The sequence below is a fragment of the Fulmarus glacialis genome, unplaced genomic scaffold, assembly GCF_000690835.1.
Source record: "Fulmarus glacialis isolate BGI_N327 unplaced genomic scaffold, ASM69083v1 scaffold28322, whole genome shotgun sequence".
NCBI classification, from domain to species: Eukaryota; Metazoa; Chordata; class Aves; order Procellariiformes; family Procellariidae; genus Fulmarus; species Fulmarus glacialis.
The window spans coordinates 7,244-30,607 of record NW_009200195.1 but is presented as its reverse complement, the minus strand read 5'-3'; the positions used below and the strand labels follow the sequence as shown (position 1 = coordinate 30,607).

The following is a 23,364-nucleotide window of genomic DNA, read 5'->3' as shown; positions in this document are numbered from 1 at the left end:
AGTATCTGGGAGAGCAGAGGCGTTTTAACTTCCACGTGCCTCTCTCTCCTTCCCTCCTGGAGCTCCACCGAATGAGAACGATGCCTGATATTGCACGTCTGTTTCACATCACCGGGTGCTTTTAGTGTCACCGTGCATCAGAATGTAAATTCTCACCTGATTATTCCTAATGGCTTTGCTTTTCCGTGTTATTAATTCCTTGTTACTAATAATCCCTGACTGTTAGTTAAGAGGCCTAGCAACGGGCTAGAGTCCTGTTAGAAAGGCCACTGCAGAAATACAGGTTGGAAATTACTCTCCTTGCTGCAGAAGTTTTACTTTGCAAAAAGAGATAGTGAGTGCCACGTACAACGAGGCTGTGCTGGTCAGCATCCTTTTCCTATATACTCAGTATTTTGGTAGCTTAGACTGTTTTTTTTTCTCAGCCTTATGGCAGAAGAGTTCTGTGGAATGCTTTGAAAGACAATCAAGAAGATAATACTTACATAGGCTTCCTCCCAGACTGAAGGAGTAGTGTGAGAAGAAAACAGAAATGTTTGCAAGAAAAAAATCTAATGGGATGAAGGAGAATGTGACATAAGCCAAGAAGAGTTGGAATGTGACCTTCGACCGCTGAATGAGAGATGATAGATAGGGTGGGGATAGCTTGTGGAGTGACTGGAAAGCAGTTAATTGTCGCTGTCCTAGAAGATAATTGTAGAAGCGCTCTAAATAGATCTAAAGGAAAAAAAAGTGCACTGCTTAAATCTGAGAAAAGAATGTTAAGATTCAAGAAAAGTGGTTTAGGTGTTCAGATATAATTTATTCTACAAGTTGATGTTGAGTATTTCCTTAGAAATATTCCTCTTTCTGCATGAGTACCCACACTATATGTATTTTGGGTCTTAGTGAAGCCATATGGGCTTTTTTTTAGAACCTTCTGTTAATTTTTCCAAATCTTTTATTAGCAACTTAGGTAAACTGTAATCCTTACAACATTTTACAGATCCCAGGAGATCACCTTTTTTGAAGTTTTATTGCAGGACCGCTGTCTTGCAGCTAGCTCTGAACAGGCAAACCTTCCTGGCAAAGCCTTATTTGAAGCTGGTAGTAGTCTATTGACTCGCATCCAGCTGGTGCCTAGGTTAGGTGGGAAAGAAGAGCGCTCTGACAGCTTAAAAAACATACAAAGCTTGCTTAAATTTGAATGAGTTTGTGCTCTTGCAGTACTGATTGATTTTTCTTCTCCATTAAATCTTATCTTTTAATTTAGGATACTGTTACATTAAAGAAGTCTATGGCAATATATAATGAAAGAATTTATCAAAATAAGTTTGAGGATTGTAGAATTACGCAGGCAAGATAAATCGTGTCAAATGAGCTAGTTCTAAAATGGCTAAAATACTTCGCTGTCAAAGTGCAGCCTATAGGTAGACTGACACATTAGAGAACACTTCTGAAGTTTGATTTTCTTTGTATCAATTTGATGTCTGTCATCTATAATTATTTTAGCTCTGATCAGTCCATGATATGAAGTCCATTCACATAAGTTCTTCTGGTATTAGACTCAAAAGTTACCCTATGATGCTCATAATCATGCTACAAAGGTCATAAAATACTTGACTTTGAACCAGTTATTGAGACTGATTGAGGCACTGTCTTTACTTGAGAAAATAAAACTTGGGGTGGGAGGAAGGAAAAAAAAAAAGGCTATCTGGAAGTCTGTTTAAAAAAAAAAAAGAGGGGGGAGGGAAGGCTAGGCTGTTTTTAGTAGAGAAGGTTAATGACATTTGGTTATGGTGAAGGTTTGTTTAAGTACCATCACAGAGAATCATGCATGCAGTATTGTAATAATGAGATGTATAAAACTTGTTCCTGAAAGAGTAAGACTTTTATGGGAAGTAGTGGTAAAAGTTTAAGAAGTAAAGTGAAGCTTTAGTGCTGCTACTTATAAAAAATCTATGCCGCGCTAGGTTTTTGTTTGTAACTGACATCAAGGCAGAGTAGTTGATTTTATTTTTTAAATATCAAGGTGACCATGCTGTTCTGTGTGTCAGAATCAAGAACGTAGCAGTAGCTGTGACAAAATCAGCTAGACTTCACCTGTTTCAAGCACAGGAATGGCGGAAGCTGCAGAACAGTATCCAAGATCACAGCTGTACAGAGAAGTTCTCTAAAGCTCAGCTGACAAGTGAGTTGCTACTTTTTTTCCCCTTACAAATGAAGTTACTTGGTATTTAGAACCCTGTTATCTGTGTATTTAGACTATTTATTTCAGTGAATTTGGATTTTGCATCAATTTAAGTAAAAGCAGGACTTTGGCCTTCTATAAGTAAAAATTATTACAAGGAAATAAAATTGTTTTGTTTGTATCACTTCAGAAGAATTTGTTTGCAAGTTATGATTTAATATACTGCTGGAAAATGGACAATTCGTTGACAAATAATGACTTTAATGCAAACAACCAAACTTTATCACCGGTTCTAGTCTCATGCTCTCACTTGTACACAACTCAGAAGGGGTACATGTTTGGCTGAAGTTTTCATTTACTCATTCAATACAGAGATTTTCTTTAACTCTGCTTGGAGTAAAAGTCTTTTTTTTTTTTTTTAATCTCAAACTTTTCCATAAAAAAGATTATGTTGAGTATTTGAAAGAATTTACAAAGAATACTATTGTAATATGAAACTGAAGAGCTTGAGAATCTAAATGTTTGGGACAGTCAAGTGTACAGTTTGAATTGTGACTTTTATTGGAATGAAAAAAATTAGAGGCAAACTGATGGAGCCTGCTGCAGTTACCTCTAAACTTCTGAAGTGAATGCTTGTAAGGTGGCAGTATGTAGCCCAAGTACACAGTAATAGGGCAATTTTGTACCTGAAAACCTTTTTTCTCTGTTCTTTTTTTTTTTTTTCTTTCACAACCTCATAATTATTAGCTTACCCCCGGCCCTGTCCATAAGGTCATCTGCGAAAATTAATTTCGGTTATGCTGCCTTACTTTATACCTTGCTGGCTTTATCATTTAATGTTCTTTCACCCTTTAATTTTGTAATTTGGTATTTATCACTGAATCTCCCATTCACATGTTTTTAATATTTGAGCTGATAATTATACCGGTACAGAATATAAAGGTTATCTTGTCGTCTTTTGTTTATGGAGGAAAATTTCTCATTTGTCAGGAGGATCCTGTTCTCCAGTTCCATGGAAATGGCATTTTTCAAAGACGAGAAAACAAAAATAAAAGAATATTTTCATGATAGCACAAACCTGTCACGCTTTGATGTACAAAACATGTTAGAAAATTTTTAATACAGTATCAAAGATGAGCTAATCAGGATAAAGCTTAACTTGAGTATCCATCTAACTTTAAAAGAACAGTAAAACATCGAAGCATTCCATTATGTAACTGGAAGACAAACCTACTGAAATAATCATTTTTGCACCATTTATTGATCGTAATATTACAAAACCTACTTAAAGCATACATTTTCCTTTAAGAAATTAAATTAATATTAGAAACTTCATTCAAATATACCTTAAGTGAATACAGCTTCTTTTTTAAACACATTTCTTCTGTGCAGCCAGAATCCCTAGATTAACAAATTGATCTCCTGGAACATTGTCATAACAAAATCTTATGCAGATGTCACTTCTAAAGATGTAGTTCGCTTACACTTGATGAGAGTTGAACATGAAGTGCTGCTGAAATGACTAGCAGTTGGTCTGTCACTCCTGTCTGTCCCAGCAATGGACTTGCTGTTTTCTGCTGTGTTTAGGAATCATATGACCACAGGGCGAGTTGGATCTGTTTGCTGATCTTGGGCAAAATCAATTACATTTTTATTTTATCTTACTTCATTTCCTGTGAGTTAGCTTGCAGATTTGATGGAAAATTGATTAAACACGCTCTGTGTGATCCTTAGTCTTGATGCAAATAACACTGTGTCAGAACTCAGCTGAGAGTACAGATGGAGAGTAAAGCCACCCCTGTTAGCTGCAGTTTGCCTTTCATATGGATTAAGCACCATACGAAATCCTAAAACTGTGTTTTTAAAAATCTCGGTTTTTTGAAGGGAGCTGTTTCACTTTGTATATTTGATTGATAAGATATGTAGCTCCAGAGTGAAATGTGTACTTACCATACTACTTACTAGCTACACAAGACAGATTGCCTGTGTTACAACACTCTCTTTTTTCTGGTTCATGTGTGTCCGAATTTGTACTTCATGACAATTGCTGCAAAGAGACACATCATATGTTTCTTCCTGGATCCTAATGTTGATCAGTTCATGCCTCAGAGAATGGAAAATATCTTCTTGAAGTTGAAACAAGTTTATATAAATTGCATAAATGTTTTTCACAGGTAGGCTTCAATTTAGAAATTAGTTCTAAATTTTGTCTACAAAATATTTAGGGATAATGAGTTTGCTAAGGGTTGTTTTGTAGGTATGTTTGCACCTTCTTCATATAGAAAGGCCTTTGCATAAAAAACAGAAATAGTTTGGTTTGTAGAATTGTAATGAATTTTTTCTCTTTCTTCATCCTTAGCCATTGTCATCTTAAACCATTAGGGTGAATTAATCTACAGTCCAGTCATTATATTGTTATTTCTTCTACAGAGGTGACTTTCACTTATGGCTGAGCTGATTAGCACTCAAGTTCAGTAATCAGTGTAACAGTATTTACTGTTCTTAGAGTTTCACCCAAACATACGGAGCCACAGATTTCATTTTCAGCAAGTGTTTATTTTGGAGAGATTGTCCATTTGTTAATAGTTGCTTTTAGGAAAAATAGTGGTGAGATCAATGAGCAGATGAAACTTCAGTCTCTTATGTAGTTGGTTTTAAATGTAAACTGATTTGAAATATGCAATTTTATTAGACAGTGGTCTCCGCCCGTAGCTGTCAATTGAAATTTAGTCTATTATGGTTTGGGGAAGATGCTGTAAAATATGCTAAGTTGCACCTTGAAAGCATGCACACTATTTTTTATCAATCTCGCATGTGGCTGTTCCTGTTCAGTGCTCTAAATGACTTTGAAAACAGAGTAGAATAAATTTCACAAAGGTATTTTTCGTACTGCAGAAGTATCTGTTGGCTAATACAAAATAGCTTGTCTCATCAATACGGTACTAGAGGATGGAAATGTGCTAAGCATAGGAGACACAGTTTGCAGTTACTGGCATCTGGCAGAAGGGAGCCCTCCCAGCAAACCCAAAAGCTGAGAGGTGGAATGCGGTACGTATCCTCACCAACCCTTGCCTGCGCCTGTTTGAAACAAAAGGCAAGGATGGAAGTCTGGCCTCTGGTGTTATGGCTAGATTTCAAAACAAAGACTGTTTTGTACTGTATGTAGTTTATAACCTATATATGATGTTGTGGATTTAAATTTTATCTTCAGTCAGAGATGAGTTTTCTAAAAACAAACTAATCGAGTATTTACTCTTTTTGTTTGTTTGTTTGTTTTCTTCCAAAGTGACTGTGAACCACACAGAGCAAAATCTGACAGTGTCCCAGATTCCTTACCCGGAAACATGGTATGTGTTTTATGTAGACAAGTTTACCTGCGAGGAGAATTATTCTGAATCCGAGGATATTCAGTTTGAAATGGTCTTACTAAACCCAGATGCAGAAGGGAATCCATTAGATCACTTTAGCGCAGGGGAATCTGGTAAGATTTTTTTTCTTAAAATTAGATTTGTAAGTTAAGGATCTGATCACCCAAACAAATCAGTATTTACTATGCTTGGGAAAGTGTGGCACTGGGGAATGGATAGCAGAGTCTCTTACATTTCAGATTCTACTTTCTCACAGAGAGTAAACTTTAATTCATTTTCTGGCATTACAGAAAAATCCTTCCCTTTCTCTAGACTCACTTTCCAAAACTTGCCTAACTGGAAGCATAGATGCACATGGAAAGGTAGTGTTGACATCTTTGCTAATGAGTATTTTTCCCCTGTTGAAATTATAAGCTTCTGCTTGAATGTGAATTTAATCCCTGATTTTAATGAAATTGCTTATTTAATCCATGAAATTCCTTAGCTGTGTAAAATTTGATTCTGTGCAACACGAGTACATGCACGATATAACATTTCGCCAATACAATTTCAGTTCAATGTTTAGGTCTTTCTAAGTATCTTAGTCACAGGCCACAGATTAGGTATTTGTCAGTCCTGATTTAATTTTATTTAAGAAATGCCATTTTAAGTCTTTAAACCTGCAAAGAAAAATTTTTTAGAAATGACTCAAGACAGCAGCTGAAGAAGTGCCTATGTAAAATTGTATGCTTTGGACAATCCAAACCAACCTAATGTATGCTGCGCCAAGGGAGATTTAGATTGGATATGAGGAAAAATTTCTTCACCGAAAGGGTTGTCAAGCTCTCGAACAGGCTGCCCAGGGAAGTGGTTGAGTCACCATCCCTGGAGGTATTTAAAAGACGTGTAGATGTGGCGCTTAGGGACATGGTTTAGTGGTGGACTTGGCAGTGCCAGGTTAACAGTTGGACTCGATGATCTTAAAGGTCTTTTCCAACCTAAATGATTCTGTGATTCCACGATCCTGTGCTTCATTGCAGTGCTTAGCTTCACTGCTCTGGGAGGCCTCATCAACATGTCACTAACCTAGGCCTGTTGTAAGGGAAGAGCCCGATAGGCTTAGTCTGCCTTCGCATACAGATTTAACCTACATACCCAGAATGAGCCTAATTGCTATGCTAAGAATTGTGTGCCCTGCTGTCATTCTTGGTCTCAAGAGGATATAGAGAGAACAAAGGCAGCTCCCTTTTTGAAGGGAAGAGAGTATTTGCTGAAACATTTAGAAGAATCTGTAAGAAAGTAGCACTGTTAATCATCCATTTTTCAAGGCTCATAAGTTGACCTGCCTGTCTCTTTAACTTCTTAATTGTGCTACAAACTTAGTTGGCAGGTTTTATTTGGTGAATTTTGTATCCAGAAGTGAATTCTAGGTTAATTTACATATTCTCAAAAAGCAGTAGTAGCGTTCTTCTGCTAAATCAAGGGGCAAAGCAGCTATAAGATATCATGTGGCCCTTAAAAGTGGTGTACAGACCTCCTAGAGAGGCATCTCAGCTCTATAGTAATTTTGTAGGAAGACTTTGAGCACTTGGATGCAGAACTCTGAACAGCTTGCTTGCCGAGCAAGGAGGTGTATAAATGTGTTGGATGCATGTATTTAGATCTAACAAGTAGGAAACAGGATGAACTTTACATGCCATGTCTTCCACGGTTGCAGAGGAACACCTCTGTTTATTCAGAATTAAAACTTGCAACGCTTGAGTCCTGAAGTTACATGTCTGTGTCTGCTTTCAAAGAACTGACGAGGATTTCTTCTCTCTCTCTTTCTTTTTTTTTTTTTTTTTTTTTAATGCATCTTTGGGGAATAATTTTTGTTCTTTTTCCATAGAAATGTGCTGCATAGAACATAGGGCATCAAAGAAAAGATCCAGCTTCATTTCTTGCTTCTTTCACTCGGGCAACTAAAAACTACATAGTTCCAGATGGTTCAAGTTAGGTCACCCTTCACTTTAGTTACTAAAGTTGTGGCCTGACACAGGAGATCTCAAAATTAAATGGACTATAAGGAAAGTATAGGAAAGAACTTGAGACTGTAACCTTGTGACTAAGATGTTTGCCTTGAGAGAGGAGGAGGCCTGGCTTCTGATGCCTAGCAAGTAATCTTTTATCATTTTATATGGTAGGGTTTTTTACAGAAGACATGGTACCAGTGGAACATAAGATTTCTAAGGACAGCTGACCAGGTAGACAGGATTTTGAAGATCTTTGAAGTTAGGTATTTGAAATTAAGGTACATATGTTCTATTTTCTCTGTCAACTCTAGGTTACTTGAAAGTCAGGAAACTTAAAAAAGACAGGTTGAAAATTACCCTTCTGTTTTTTTTTATAGTTATATTTCAGTGCAACTTTCTCTTAAATCCTTTTGGTCTCAAGCCAATCATCCACAATCTGTCTTTGGTTGGAAGGAGCTTTCTATCCTAAATGTTTTAGTGTTTATTAAAAGCTAGATGATTTTCCTAAAGAGTTTTCCATGTGTACCCACTCATCATGATGAGAAATAATTTATCTACAGAACCCTTGCCAACTTCAGTGGGTGTCTTTTGAAGCAGAAAGATAAAGAGTGAAAGGAAGAATAAGATACTTGATCTAAAACACATATTTTTGTCAGTCATAAATCATGCTTTTGTATAGGTATACAAGAGAAGCAGAGTTTTGTTTTATGAGTCTTTATTACCTTATGCTCTTTTTCTTCCATTTCACTGTATGTATGTCCAAGGTGATTAATTTCAGCTGTAGAAGTTATAGTAATAGCAACTATTCAGAACTCATCCAGTTCTAATGTTTTTCAACTTAGATATTGAAATATATGTAATTGCTCTGTTTCTAATCTCTGGGTAGAGCTGGTTGAAGTTTTTAGCGGAATTGTTTTGCTGCTGGAGGAAAAACATTGTTCAGAATCTGGTTCTGTGGGCACCACTTGGTTTCAAGGAAGGTTAGAGAAGAAAATTTTTTTGTGAGAAATTTCCGTTTACCCATTTTGGCTTATAGCTCACTGTCTTAGACCCTTTGGGAGCTCATATGGTGGGTTCCAAAGCTCCCGGACAATAGAAAAGATTTCCAGGATCCAGGTCTTCAGAGAAGCATTTTACCAGACTACTGCCAGACTGAAAATTAGAGGACTTCTGTTTTGTAAATAATATCAAAAACTTCGGGCATTTTTTCAGATTGGTGCAAAAAAATCCACTCTGTGGACTTATTATTGTTCTCTGTGCTATTTTTCTTTCCATTTTTCTTTTATCTAATAAAAGTTTTCTGTCTTGGTCAACTGCACTTCTGGGACTAACTACTTTATGTGGAGGAAGAGTGACACCCAGTGGTTAAATAGATTCAACAGAAGTCTGTTCTGGGTTTCTCTCATCTCAGATTTGCCTTTAAAAATTGAAGGAAAAACAAGAGCTAAAAATGAGTAGTCCTTTAATAAATATGTTTCTGACTGATCAAATGGGCTACAATTATTTTCATACAGTTTATCAAGAAACTGTATGCCACTTTACACTATTTCAGTAATTGCTACAAAGCTATTTGTTTTTGAACAAAATCTCTCCTACACTCAGAAAAGGTATTGTTGAATAAAAAATACTTTGTCAGATCAAACAATAATCAGCTCTCTGAAAAAATTCACTGACCTTCTTGGATAGAATAGGCTCTGATTTACTCATTTTATCTGTACTACCACTTTTGGGTAACAGTTACTAAGTATTTCCCAGTGATTGTATAAAAAGAAAAATTATTTAGTTATTTACTGCTAGTAGCAACGTTTCTTTATAAAAACTAAGCTGTATTTCTTTTTTCACAGGATTACATGAATTCTTTTTCCTGCTTGTCCTAGCATACTTCATAACTGCTTGCATATATGCACAGTCCCTATGGCAAACAATTAAGAAGCATGGACCTATGCATACTGTATTAAAGGTGTTGACAATTGCATTACTGTTGCAGGCTGGTTCAGCTTTTGCCAACTACCTGCATTTCTCAAGGTATCTTTGCTTATTTTTGCTTTCAGTCTTAAGACTTGAAGAACATTTTATTGTAAAGATCAGCACATGATCTTTCCTGTGGTGATTATGACAAAACATAGGACTGACTTTTTAGAACTACGTCATTGCCTAAATGTACTTTTAAGAGAGAACTCACTCACTTAAAAATATCATCTTTTATTCTTTTATCAGTTACTCTAAAGATGGAATAGGAACACCTTTTATGGGAAGTCTGGCAGAATGTGAGTATGCTTGTCTACTGTTTCTTACGTATTCTTACACATTAATGTGTATAATGCATTAGTGAATGCTGTTGTCGGACTGTATTATGATCTTGGACCATACCACTGGATTTTTAATATAAAATACTAGAAGTTGCTCTTCTGAAAAACAGGTTTTATTCTGGATGTTTACAATAACTGCATTTAAAGTTACACAATTGTGGTATTATTTAGGATTTTTTGAAAGATTTTCTTGTCTGAAGATTCCATCCTACAAACATTTCAATACGTGCCTATCATGTGAATAAATGTTTCAATACATTGAAGGGTTTTGCGGAGTTTGCATGATCTAGAGTAGTGAAGCTTTTTAGGAAACTTAATCGTATTTTATAGAGTATGTAATTTCACTAGCAAATTTAACATTGATTATAATGAAAAAGTGTTTTACAGCACAAGTGATACGATTAGAGTGATGCAGAAAATGCTTATGTAAAGAATTGATGTTAACAAAACATTTTTCTCCACTCTGTATAAATATTCTGAGTTCTCATTTTTCTCAAATTCCTATAACATGCCTTCCCAAAATGCACTAATTTACTCCTGCTGGATTCTTCAGGGTTAAACATTGTTGGGGGTTTTTTCTGTAGTTCACATTTAAAGCATTGGGGGGTTCTTTCTAAGCAAATACACTGCCTTTTCATTGGCTTGAAGCACCCCAAGAAAGTAGTACTGTGGTAGTGAGAAAGCGTTGGAGAGTAACAGCCTATGTAGAAAAATATTTCCCTTCCTAGAGTTCATTTAGAAGCTTGCAGTTGGAATTAACAGCCTCTTGATGGCACTTGGCACCTCAGTAATTGCCTCTCTCTTGTTTTAACCATTTGAGTTAGCAGCTCCTTGCAGCCTTTCCAGCAACTGTATCATTAAACTTTCCCTCTCGTCTCCTGAAATTAAATTAAATAGAGAATATGGAGGTAGTCATAACTCCTCCACAGTGAGAAACCCAGTGTTAATAACACAGCCAGAACTTCAGAGCTGCATGTTAGATTTTCTGTGTATGTATTATAGTGAAGAGCCCACTTTTATTTGCTTAAAGCAAAGGTTATTAAGAATAAAATAATATTTTTTGAATCAAGAGAGTTTTCCTTTCCTACTGTTTTTAAGATTCGTGGTTCCCAAAACAGTAAAAGAGCAGAAGTAATAGAAATGTGGAAAGCTTCAGTGTCGATTGCAATTCTGAAGAATGGCTGAGAGCAAGTAGTATAGTTTAAAGATGGAAGGTGCTACCATTTTTACTATATCAGAACAGAAATCTGAGTTAAAAGTAAATGGTAAAATTCCTATTGACCTCAGTGGGGCCAGAATTTTTTTCTAGAAACCTGTTCAGATACTATCCCAAGCAATTATTCTTTTCCTACCATCATTTAGTCTTTACCATGTATAAAGACCTGACCTTCAGTCTAATTTATCGCCTAAGTTAATCGCATAAATCGCACAAATAATGCTGGCACTCAAAAGCATCACAAATAGTGATCTTTAACTTTTGATAAGATTAAAACATGAAAAGTCAAAGAATATTATTATGCCTGTTGAACAGCCAAAAAAGTTGAATTGTGATGAAATCAGACAAATGTGGTATCAGCTCAGTAGCGTGTGACTTTACACTGACCCTGGATATCGTGGGATTATTGTAATTTTAGAAATTTATCTCAATCTTCTTACTTTCTGGCAATGTGTATGAGATGTCAAAGATTAAAGCCGGTACTGAATTTTTGTCTTATACCATTTTGTCTGGGAATCCACTTGAATTGTTGCCACACTGAAGCAGAGCAATATCTATATCCAAGATGTGAGTGAGAGATGATGTCTGGCTATAACTTATAGGGCAAGTTATCTTAAGGAGTGACAGAAAATAAAATGCTCTCTAGAACATCGAGATTTGTTCAGCCATTTCTCTAGCTTGGATTTGTGACACTGGTTTGGCATGCCTTGAGTTCACGTAACAATTTTTTCTAGCGAGTACTATGTCTCCATTGTAAAATAATTCCAGATCGTTTTGCCCAAAATCAGTGCCAGTTCATTTTATTAAAGAATGAGCAAGTTTGTATTTACTGAAAGCTCTTGAGATTTCTTAAACAGAAAAGGTGTCTAAATACATTAAGAAGCATTTAAGCATATAAACTGTGAGAATACCAAATATATCCCAGGAATAACATGTTGAAGTCTGCTTTATATCCATATTTTGCTAGTATTGCTGAGTGTCAGGGAAACGTTGTAGCTGATCTTCATTTGAGACACTTCCCTCGTGTGCATATTAATCTCTGTACAGTGGCAACATTTTCTATGCCAATATTTTTAGTTAATGTGGAAGTACATTTGTCTTTTATAATACAGTCCAGTTGTATAAAAATAGAAGTTTTGCTTTTGCGACATAGAAATATTTTTCTGGTACCTGATAGTGCAAGTGAAAATTACAAATAAGGAACAAATTTAACTGAACTAAAATATTAATCAAGTGAAAAAGAAAGCATTGTTATGTGTAGTGCCCAATCTCTAGTTTCTGAACCAAATTTGCAATTTACATAATATAAGAATCGATTTTTTTTTTTAACATCTCTGCTACGCCAGTACAATGAGCCAGTTTACTCTCAAGTCCAAACACCAACTTAAAAATTGTTCAATAAGTTTCAGTCAAAAACTTATCAGGTCTAAAGCTAACAATCACGCCCAGAAAGAAATCTTCAGTTCTTTCTACTGTCAGTAGTACTTCAGCAAGGCTAACAAGTAAAGGCTTTAATATATTCTAGCTTGAAGTTTTCTTTATTCAGATATAGCTTCAAACACAGGTTTGAGACACTGATTAAGAATGTAGCTTTATGGAGTATGTGTTAATTATTCCCAAACAGAGCGAAAAAATGGACATAGCAAAATGAGGCAAACGTAGTTTGCATTTAATAAAATGAAATACAGGCAAGTTGTTGCTCCAAATGAAGTTTGTGTTAGGGTTATTCATTATATTTTCCCCTTTAAGTATCTGAGAGTGGAATTTGTCCTAAATATTTGTGCTTTCTGTTGCAAGCTACTGCATCCTTAAGACAAAGTGCAATTAATTTAAAGTACAATGCAACTATCTGATTTTTGAACAAAAGTTTTTTCAGAGCAAAGAAAGGAATTTATTTGATGATGTTTCATATTTGCAATATGATTAACATACATATGATTTTAGTTCTTTAGCATTTATAAGTCTGTTTATGCAGATGGACTCCTGAGCCCAGACTTCTTTGACACAAAAGTGGGATTTGGAAGGATGTGGCACTGTGCCCGTGTTGCAGAACTGCAGCATAATGAGGGGAAAGCTGATAGTGATCTGTTTGGTCACTGGAAACTACTCAAAATATCCACATTTTGTGGCAAAGCAACCTCAGCTAGTGAAACTATCATCAGAATTATGACTAAAGGTGATACAGAGGCGTAAATGTCCATCCTTCATTTGTGGGTATATAGAACATTTCTCTTTGCTTTAGAAAAAAAATTATTTTTGTTGTGACTCTATTTATTTTTCTTTTGTTTTCAATAGTGTGTGACATAGTCTCACAGATACAAATGCTATATTTATTGTTGAGTCTGTGTATGGGTTGGACGATAGGCAGAATGAAGAAATCTCATGGCAGACCTCTTCAGTGGGATTCCACTCCAACATCTACTGGCATTGCTGTAGTAGTTGTTGTTACACAGGTTTGTATTTTATATTCATTCTTATACTGAAATATACAGCTGCTATTAAGTATGACGGAACCGTGAACCAACTAATTTCAATATTTTATGAGGGAGGGAGTATCAAGACTGGAAAAAAAAAAACCCACAGCATAATGTGCACCCAGTATGTCTAATAGGTAACAACACCTTCTCTTTACTTTAACAATTTAAGGTGTAGCTCCACAGTATGTTTTTGTTCAGCAGTAAAACCACTTAAGAAGTTCCCACAGTTTTCCAAACTCCTGGTTGTGCCAATTGTTGAGGCATTATATTGTAAACCAGATCAGTGGAATGATCTAGATTGCAAAAAAAAAACGAGATTTCAGCACAGTCATTTTACTGATCTGATTTATAATGTGGTCCTATAAATAAATAGTTGTAATCAGTACAGCTGAGGGGTTGTGAACTACATTGTGGGGGGTGACAACAAGCAGCATGACAGGAAAGATGAGAAAAGCTGCTGTGAGAAATTCTTTCTGTCACAAAAAAAAATTGAAATCCTCAGTGTCCTCCTCTTAGAACCACTCAAATAGGACGTCTAATGGTCTTCTCAATCAATATAAGGGAATTCTTGAAAGGTTCATGTGCAGGATTGGTCTTGCAAATATACAAATGGTCTGACACATAATTTCATTCAAATATTTTCCATTAGTATAAATTAGAAAGTCAAGTAAACCAGTAACTTAAAAGTAAATTGTAATGGAGATCATCCAATCCTGGTGGTGCTTTTGTAAACAAATTTTTTTAAATCACAGCATAAAGACAAGAGAATCTGAAAGCCATTGAGAAAGAGAAGAGCAGGGAGAAACTGGAGACAGTAATAAGGAAGAGATTATACTGAAGATTTTGTGCCATTTGAGTAGTATCTGTAATTAGTGTTGCTTCCAAACTAAATAAGTGGACTGCTAAAACATAAGAGTAGCTGGGAGCTGACATTTCTTGCTAATTAAGAATATAAACCAAAGGCTATTAAGGTCAATGGGACTGTTGAAATTTAAAGATAGGTTCATTCCACCTTACTTTGACACCCATCTAGCACCAGAAACTTTATGTGCTGGTAGTAAAGACGACTTCTAAAGTATTTAATTCTATTCATGCCTCTCCACTTGTACATACATATTGGGTGTGTTAGTATTCTGTCACCTGAGACTGGAAAGTTTTTTGTTGTTGTTTCCTTTTTACTATACATAGAAAGGACACTCAGTATCATCAGCTTGATCTTTTCTTTGGTTGTTTCTTGTGGTAAAAATTGGGGCAGGTATCATACATACATGCTGCTTCCCCCAGTACTGGTGCATTACACATTTGTGTTGGCTCTTTGAGCACCACTGGAGCATTGGCACAAAGTTGGCTATCTTACTTTTCACCACGAAGGCACAGCTCTACCACATCTCTCCTCCTGGTACAGTTGGGAATGTCAGTTTTGGCAGGAGTCTTGTGGGAACAGAATATGGATATCAGAGTATGTCGATGCCTGGGTGGTTTTGCACCCCCTATCTCAGTGTCTACTGTGTCCAGCAAAAGTTCCCTGACACCAAGAGTATCTTGCCCCTTCTGGAGAGGATGTTTTCCATCTCATGGTTCAGTACGTACAAAATATACCTTCTGCCAGATTTCTTCTCCTTAATACAGAATGTGGCTGTTGAGCTCAGGGGAGCAGGATCCAGACCACATCGCCTCTATCAAAGGTGGTGAGCTCAAGACTTTATTCTCTGGATTAGTCTGTTGTTCACTGGTCTGTCTAAATTGACGTCGGTGTTGGACCTGCTGAAACAGGGCAATCAATGAGCACTTTTAATGATTAAAAACCTAGAATAACCTCCTTTCTGTCCTGCTCTTTCTCAGAGACTCTTATGGGAGAGACAGCTTCCTCCCATGCCAGAGGTTGGACAGACTTATATGGATAATCAGAAATGTTCTGAGGACTTCCTGTGGAGGGTGCTGGAAACCACATGCATTAGCCTAATGCAGTAGATAGAGATTGAACCATGTTAGTGTTATTGACATTCTACACTACCTGTCCTCATCTTCAGGGAAGTCAAGCAAGTGGACAGCCTGGGAAAACATGTTATTCTTCAACTTAACTGCAGTTTTGACTAGCAAACTATCTGACCCTGTTTGCCTGCTACTAGTTCAAATTACTCAGCAAATTTTCAGGGTTTTTCCTCCTCTTGGTACTAATGCTATGGATTCTTTCTTTTTGTTCTTTCAGAAACAGCAGCAATTTTCCGGCCTGTGTTTACGTTGCCATCAGTGTAGGGTGGACACAGCCTCCTAGTCAGCAAATCTCATGTGGTCTTTGCGGCTGCAAAGAGGTAGCATCTCAAAGGAGGGACAAGTCTGCCATTCAGCATCTCCCTTTGCCTTAACTTGTTCTTTATTTCAGCCTCAGAACAAAAGATTCCCAGGCCGCTCTGTATTCATTAAACATTCCACTCTCTGCTGCTGAGACACAAACCTTGTTCAAAACTTCATTGATGGCAGGCCTTTCCCATCACATAGACCTGAGCAGTTTCAGCTTTCAGGGCTGATTAGAGTGGACTAGAAAGATAGCTGGTCACTTTGCACCTGACCAAAATGATATAGAATCTTACTGCATTAGACATCACGCTTCACAAGGGTTCTTAGGTACACCCCAAAGGTGTGCTCAGAATGAGCTCTGCCTCTGACCTTCGATCTAAACCATTTTTTACTGTACTGGCATTGCATGACATCAGATACCCAAGTACTAGATATGGTTAGAAGCAGCTAGTTAATCCACTTTGCCTTGCTGCTACTTTTAATTTCCCTTTTGCTTCCCCCTTCCCCTTGCCTCTCAGGGATGAGAACCTGCCTTTACTGGAGATTGATATGTTATCTTGGCTTGCCATAAAGTCGGTGTTGGCATAGCGAAGGGGAGGAGGGGTCCTACCATAATTGTTTCCTCATGACAAAAAAGAAGAGTGTCTGGTTCTTCATCGTATGGATATGGAGGTTCAACTTGTATATCTGGAACATCAGGATGATGTCTGTGGCAAACATTATTCTAGCATTTGAAGAGGAAGACCAGTACTGGACAGTGGTTGGTGTCCGCTGTGAACCAAGATAGGTCAGAAGTATGTGCAGGTGAAGTCAGGCATTTTGAACAGTGTATTATGTAAACAAGGAGATGGTCATTCTCCTTTACTTTGTGAAGAAGCAGTTGTGACTTTAATGTTGGACATAGCTAGTGCAAGTCAGCTCTTCAGCTACCTAGCTCATCCAGTTCTTTTGTCTACAGCCTAAGCAGAGTTGTTCTGGATGAAAATTAGGATTTCCCTCCTGATTTTTTTCTCAGAGTGCAAACATAGTTCTACTCACTGCCAACAAAAAAGTGTCTCTGGTATCCACTTCAGCAGGTTGGTGTCTGGGTGTTTTTTCAGCTTGTTCCTGATATTGCAGCTAAGTGAGCTGATACATGCTTTTCTGTGGTCAAGGTAAGGGACTTCAGGGCTTATTTACCTTAATTTCTCAGGCATAGCCAGCCAAAGAGATTTTGACTTCAAGATCATGCTTATCTGTGAAAGCTCTTCCTTCACTGAGAACAGATCGCCTAATCCATTGTAACCTAGAAACACTCCATAGCACAGATTTCTCTTTTATAGGATCCTGCTTTTCTCTGGTGAGTGAAAATAGTCCCAGCTCATAGTAAGAGCAGTGACACATATTCACCTTGTCCAAGTTTCCAGTGTGTTGCACTGACGGTTCCATCTCTGTCTCTAATGCCTCTGCTTTCTGCTTATTTTGGAATAATCTAATGAAACTGAAGGAAGCTGGACTTCTGTGATCTTACATTGCTGTCACTACACACAGTCTTTGATCAACTGATTCCTGTGTTGTTTACTCTTTAAAGGGCTAATCCAGAGCATACCCTGCTGTCAGACACTATTTTCTCATGAGGATTTGAATTTTGTTCTTATGATTCCTTTACTCCAGCTCTTTGTCATCTTCTCATGAAAGTGGCTTCCCTCATTGCTGTTACTATTGGTGTAAGTTAAGGAAAATTCAAACCCTCATGTGCTCTGTTTTTTAAGGTTAAGCTATCTCTGGGATCTACCTAAAGTTTCTTCTTAAAACAGTATCACTGTTCCATCTCCATCAGCCTATATTTCTTTCCCTCAGATGCACGCTTTTGTCAGGAAGATTCTATACATAGGTGGAGGATTTTTTTAGATTTTCTCAGGCAGTGTATGTCTGGTTCAGGGAAGTTAAATACTTTGGCTATTCCCAAGTGTAAATGTCAAAAAGGAAAATGCTCTGTACAAGACTGCAGTGATTTTGTAACTGGTGGAACTCTTGTTTGTTGCCTGGACACATTCTACCTGGACTGAAATAACTTCTGTGATAGGAATGCATCAATTTCATGACAAAATGAGTGCTGTAGACACAACTTTACCAAACACTGTCTTATTTCAGTCTTACTCCTGGACAGAATTCTCAGTCAAGTAATTTGATCATTTGAAGAGGTTTGCTTGGAGTTACCCAGAAATGAAGTGTTATGGTGGGAACATTTGAAGCATGTTGGTCAGATTGTTTACTAGTAATCAGTGATGTTCAAGACGTGCATGCTTCACATCTGTCCCTCTCCCACCCTTCCATTTTCCATCCAGGTAGTTGAGGAGTGACTGAAATGACAGTAGTCATGCTTGCTGTGTCATGGCCTAGGTAAGGGAGGGGAAAAGCGAGAGAGTACTCTCTAAAGATATTCTAAGTGAAAATCATCCTGTCTCAACTGATGAGACTCGAGGACACCCACCTTTGGAAGGCACAGGTGGATTACACATTTGAAAAAAAAAAAAAATTAATTTCAGTAACCTTTTTGTCTTTACATAGTTAATGTAGTGAGAGAGCCTTTGAATGTGTTCAGAAAGGAATCTGACTAATTTAGATTTCTAAATTGAGACATACAATGTCTTCTTCTGAAGGCCTTCAGAAGAGCTACCTCACTCATATAAATCAAATTTGCCTACCTTTCTTCAGAAAGCCTGCTTCATTAGACACCTGAAACCTAAGTGCAACTTAGATGTGTGCAGTAGGTGGACTGGATTCCAGTGTGTATTCAAGTCTTAAAATGCCATTCAGCTGCTACATGATGCTGGGAGAGTCTAAACTTTATGGGTATTCTAATTTATAACGTTAACATTCCCAAAGCCTTAAAAAGATATTCTTCAGCGAGACCCAGTTTTTATGCAACAAGTAGGCGCCTGCCTTCTACCCAACTAAGATTCAGAAACTAGGCACTTCTTAGTCTGTTTTTCTTTAGAGAATCTATCAATATTCTTTCTCACAGTGCTCCTACAAAATTGGATTCTGCAGCAAATGGATACAGTGCTGCGAGTTAAGGAGGATTACTATCTTTCGTGTAGTTATCTGTTGGCTAGAGCATTTGTCCAGGTGTTGGAACGGCATTTGGAACCTGTGACGCTCCGTTTCCTAGACCCTAGGAGGTTTCTGAGCCGGTTGCTTGCAGAGTCAGGCTCGCTCACAGTTTCTGACCTAGCTGGTGTTGAATTCTTTTCTCCACAATGGCACAGCTTCAATAGAAGGGGTGGAGAGTGGCCCACCCAAGAACAGCCTATAGCCTGGCAGTTGGGGCACTCTCCAAGGAGGTGGGAGATGTGAGCTGGATATCCTTTAGGCAAAGAAGGGAATTGTGGGAGATCCAAGTTCAACCTGGGTGAATGCTTGAGCCTTTAGGCTATTGTATAAAAGGGGCAGCAGCACCACCCTCTTACTTCCCCATCTTTAAAAAGAAAAGTGAATCCTGTTAGGATTTTGAAAGAAAAGGCGTAGTCGCCTGCCTTTGAAACAAGCTTTACAGGTTGTGGATCCCAAGTGGAATGAGACACCTCCCTGTAGCTCTGTGGAATCATTTCAGTGGGCTTCCTGATGAGTAGGCCAACAGTTTAACTAGATGATTATTTTGGATCTTATACTAAGGTGCCACATTCCTTCTATCCAAATCAGAGGAAACTTTAACTTGTCAAACTTTCTAAAAGTTACGGAATGCAAGAAGTGAGACACTGTTCCTGACAGTTGCACTTGGAGTAATAGGTAGTGCAAAAAAGCAGTTCAGGCTAGGGGTTTTTTGTGTAACATGGCGGTCTCCAACAAGCAGAGCGGAGCATGACCAGTGCACGGATAATTTAATCTGTGATGGAAAGATTCATTGAGGTTTAGCATAATCTTGTTTATTCTAAATGTACTTTGCTGTTGTTGTTCCTTTCCAGAGCTTTTTATTAATTTGGGAGCAGTTTGAAGATAGGAATCACCACAGCTACCATTCACACCATGGCTTAGCAAGCGGACTGCTTATTGGCCTCAGAGTTTGCCTAGCTTTGTCACTGGCTGCTGGTCTTTACCAGATCATCACAGTGGAGAGAAGCACGCTGAAAAGGGAGTTCTATATCACCTTTGCCAAAGTATGGGTTACATCAGGGAAACTAATCCCTTCTGCTGTAAATATAATTGTCGCATGCAGTTGACTGAAGCACTAAACTCTTTTCCTCCATAAGGAAGCTAATGTTTAAGTGTCTGATTTGATTAAATTGCACCCTGTCATCATACTCTGAGTAGTCATTTTAATTTGACAAGGAGTATAGAGCTTTTTTAAACAGAAATCCCACCTTTCATTGTGTGGTTTTCATTCTGTTGATTGAAAATTAAACAATGGGTTCATAAAATAGACAGAAATGTAAATGCAGTTCCTCTAACTGTCATCTCTTTCTTCTAAACTGGCATGTAGTCATTTTATAACTTACACTCATCTTCTCTTTCAGGCCTGCATTCTCTGGTTTTTGTGCCACCCATGTCTTGCAACCATTTCTGTAATATTCAGAGAATATCAAAGAGAAAAGGTATGTACAGGCAAGATAAAAGAGATGGAATTTGAATAGTAGTTGTTCTTCATGTTCAGTGTTTGTTAGCAAACTCATGCTCTTAGGCTGTTAATCTTATGACCCCAAAGCAACTTGAAAAGTCTTAGTCACACAGCTCTCATTGATGCTAATGTGAGTCATATTTTACAAAGGCATACAGGGTTTGAATCATCTAAGGGTAATCATTCCTAGGTGAAGGGCGGGGGGGATTGTTAAGTCAAAGGAAAATGTGGAGGGGGTGTTTTGTTTTATTGTTTGCTTGTTTGTTTTTTAACTAAAAGCACCTTGGGGATTCTTTTAACAAAGCTAATAGAAAGATAAATCAGTGGATTTTTTTTTTGTTGTTTGATTTTTAGTCTTCATCCTTTAAAAGCTTTATGTGGCTAAATAGGTCAGGGAACCTGTAGCTGAACTGTATTCTTTAGATTAAGAAATCTGTCCAAATATGCAGTTTGGTTTGTAAGCTCTAAACAGTTAAAAACAAAGGTGGACTACTGGGTTTCTCGGTTGCTTAAACATATTGGGAACTAGAGAACTAGTGTGTGGAGTCTGCCGTGTTCAGATAAAGTGCACTACTATTCTCAGGTGATTGACTACCTTATTCCAGGGTGGAGTTTGCTTCTTTTATTTATGGTTATAACCATCTGCGCATTTTTGGAAATTGAGCTTTTATTTGTGTAGAGGATATGTAAGGGAAAGAAAAAAGTTCCACTAAAAATATATAGTAAATGAAATACCACGTTTGATTTTAAAAAAAAAAAGAGGGGGGGGCGAGGGGGAAGACTCCTCTAGAGCTACTAATGAAGAGACTTTTTGTTGTTGCGTGATGAAAACATCATCAGGGCAGGGGGGCGATCTCTAGAGGTAGGATCAGTAAAGGAAATTTTTGCAGTATTTTGAGATTTTTAGCTTACTGAAGGGAGATTGCAGTTGCTCTGCTCTTGCATTTGGGCAAGTTTAACCATTGTGTGCACCTGCAGTTCCTACATTATGTTAATTTAGCTGTGTTTACTTCTTTAAATGCATTTCAATATAATGAAGAAATGCATGATCAATAAATACCATATTTGTTCAAGAAAAAACATCTATTTTAAAAGACTCTCTTGTACATAAACTTAGACTTTTGCTTTCTCAGAAACAGTAGTTACCTTTATACATTTGATAAATACTGCCTCATACATCTTTTACAGATGAAGAGACTTGCACTGAAAAGAGTTCTGGCTAAGTGGGACTGATAAATCAGTATCCTCACAGCTCCGTGACTGTGCTAGTGCAAAGTGTTTTCAGGCTTTTTTTTTCCCTGCTCTGTTTGTTTTAAGAATAGAATATCTAAACATCACCTCTGCTTGTGAAACTGCATGGGTGGTGAATTGCAAGTCTGAAATTCCCCAGAACAGAGACCGCCAGAAGGGTTATGTGCCTTGCCCAGGGCTATCTACTCATTTAAAAACACCCAGGTGTGAGAGTCTGAATCCTGGACTTGAGATTCATGTTCAAATCTTTTTGTAACCTCAAGCACTGACACGGTATGCTGATAGAAATTTATTTTGGGTTGTTTGGTGTTGGGTTTTTTTCACTTACTTTTTCCTTTTCTCTCCTTTTTTGTCTCTATAGATTATTACCATAGGTGTTATCCTCTGTCAGTGCATCTCCATGGTTATCCTCTACAGACTTTTTCTATCTCATAGTCTATACTGGGAAGTATCTTCACTGTCATCAGTGACATTGCCACTAACAGTATCCTCTGGACATAAAAATCGACATCACTTCTGAGGTGTTTAGGAAGAATACATTACGTAATAAATGTGCAATAACGACCTAAATGTACAGATATTTTTGTCACGTATATGTGTGATACGTTGGTTTCACTGGAAAACTGAGTGATAAATCAGAGTGCTTCACAGACCTTTGGTCTGACAAGGTCCCTAGTTTAATTTGTTAAAAGTATTGTGGAGTGGAAAAATCCATAATTTGGATAATTTTATAAATATTGTTTATGTGTAGCATGTGGTGCTGAGCTGTATCACAGAAGAGTACAACGAATCTTTTCTCTCCCATTCACAGCCACAAAAAATGTCCTTACTTTATATCAATACTAGGTTTGAAGGTCTTACAAAATGCAGTTCTTAAAACATCTACAAGCTCAAACAAGTCTGAAATAGGCCAGTTGTGAAATCAGTGTGATGCGTAACGATGAGTACAAGTTCTTTTATTTTCGTGCTTTAGAGAAAATGCATTTTATGTATAAGTATAAAAGAAGGGGAAACCAAAGAGGGAGAGTCCTCTAGAAACACATGTAAAATGTTCACAACTGACTGCGAGAAACTTTCCTTTATTATTGGTGTAAAAGAAAAGCCTTTTTTGCAACTAATGTTCATACTGGTTAAAATTTTAATGGGAATGAAAATAGGGTTTATATCTGCCTTTTTTTTTTTTAGATAAATGTAACTAAAAATTTTATCCAGTAATGAAGGTCTAAACAGTATTTGAGGCTTAGAAGACATAGCAACATAAAGGTAATTAAAACAGCAGGCTCACATCTTGTGGGGAAAAAAAAAAAGGCAAAGAAAATGGAATGGGTGATGTGGTACTAGAATTTTAATCCTGATATAATTCATTTCTGTTACATTGAGGATTCAATCATAATTAAGCCATATACACAGATTAAATTAACGGAAGCATTTCAAATAAATGTTGGTTTCAGTCATCAACTACCCATGAATTCCTGCCCAAGGATACTTAATCAGGATTAAATTTTCTATGAATAATTGAAAAACAAAATACTCACTGGATTTGTTATAATCCATGTTGGCACTGGGTTCTAAGTAGTTGCCATCTTCCATCCATTGTAATAAAGCTATACTACTTTGTGATGCCCTAGCATTCAGAAAGCCGGTGTAAATATATACTTTATTGAAGTGCCTATTTATTGAGTATGAT

The 23,364-nt window shown here is 37.2% G+C and overlaps 1 protein-coding gene across 1 annotated transcript in view; it reads left to right on the top strand.

The window, feature by feature from the left end:
• LOC104073670 (integral membrane protein GPR180-like) overlaps nucleotides 1–22,627 on the top strand; it is a 22,837-nt gene extending 210 nt beyond the window's left edge. The window contains exons 2-9 of the mRNA XM_009573523.1: nucleotides 1,987–2,170; nucleotides 5,457–5,651; nucleotides 9,374–9,554; nucleotides 9,747–9,796; nucleotides 13,350–13,507; nucleotides 19,777–19,968; nucleotides 20,326–20,403; nucleotides 22,039–22,627. Of these exons, the coding sequence (XP_009571818.1) occupies nucleotides 1,987–2,170; nucleotides 5,457–5,651; nucleotides 9,374–9,554; nucleotides 9,747–9,796; nucleotides 13,350–13,507; nucleotides 19,777–19,968; nucleotides 20,326–20,403; nucleotides 22,039–22,197 (1,197 nt within the window). The 3' untranslated portion in view covers nucleotides 22,198–22,627. The remainder of the gene's footprint in view (nucleotides 1–1,986; nucleotides 2,171–5,456; nucleotides 5,652–9,373; nucleotides 9,555–9,746; nucleotides 9,797–13,349; nucleotides 13,508–19,776; nucleotides 19,969–20,325; nucleotides 20,404–22,038) is intronic.
• Nucleotides 22,628–23,364: the final 737 nt, after the last annotated feature.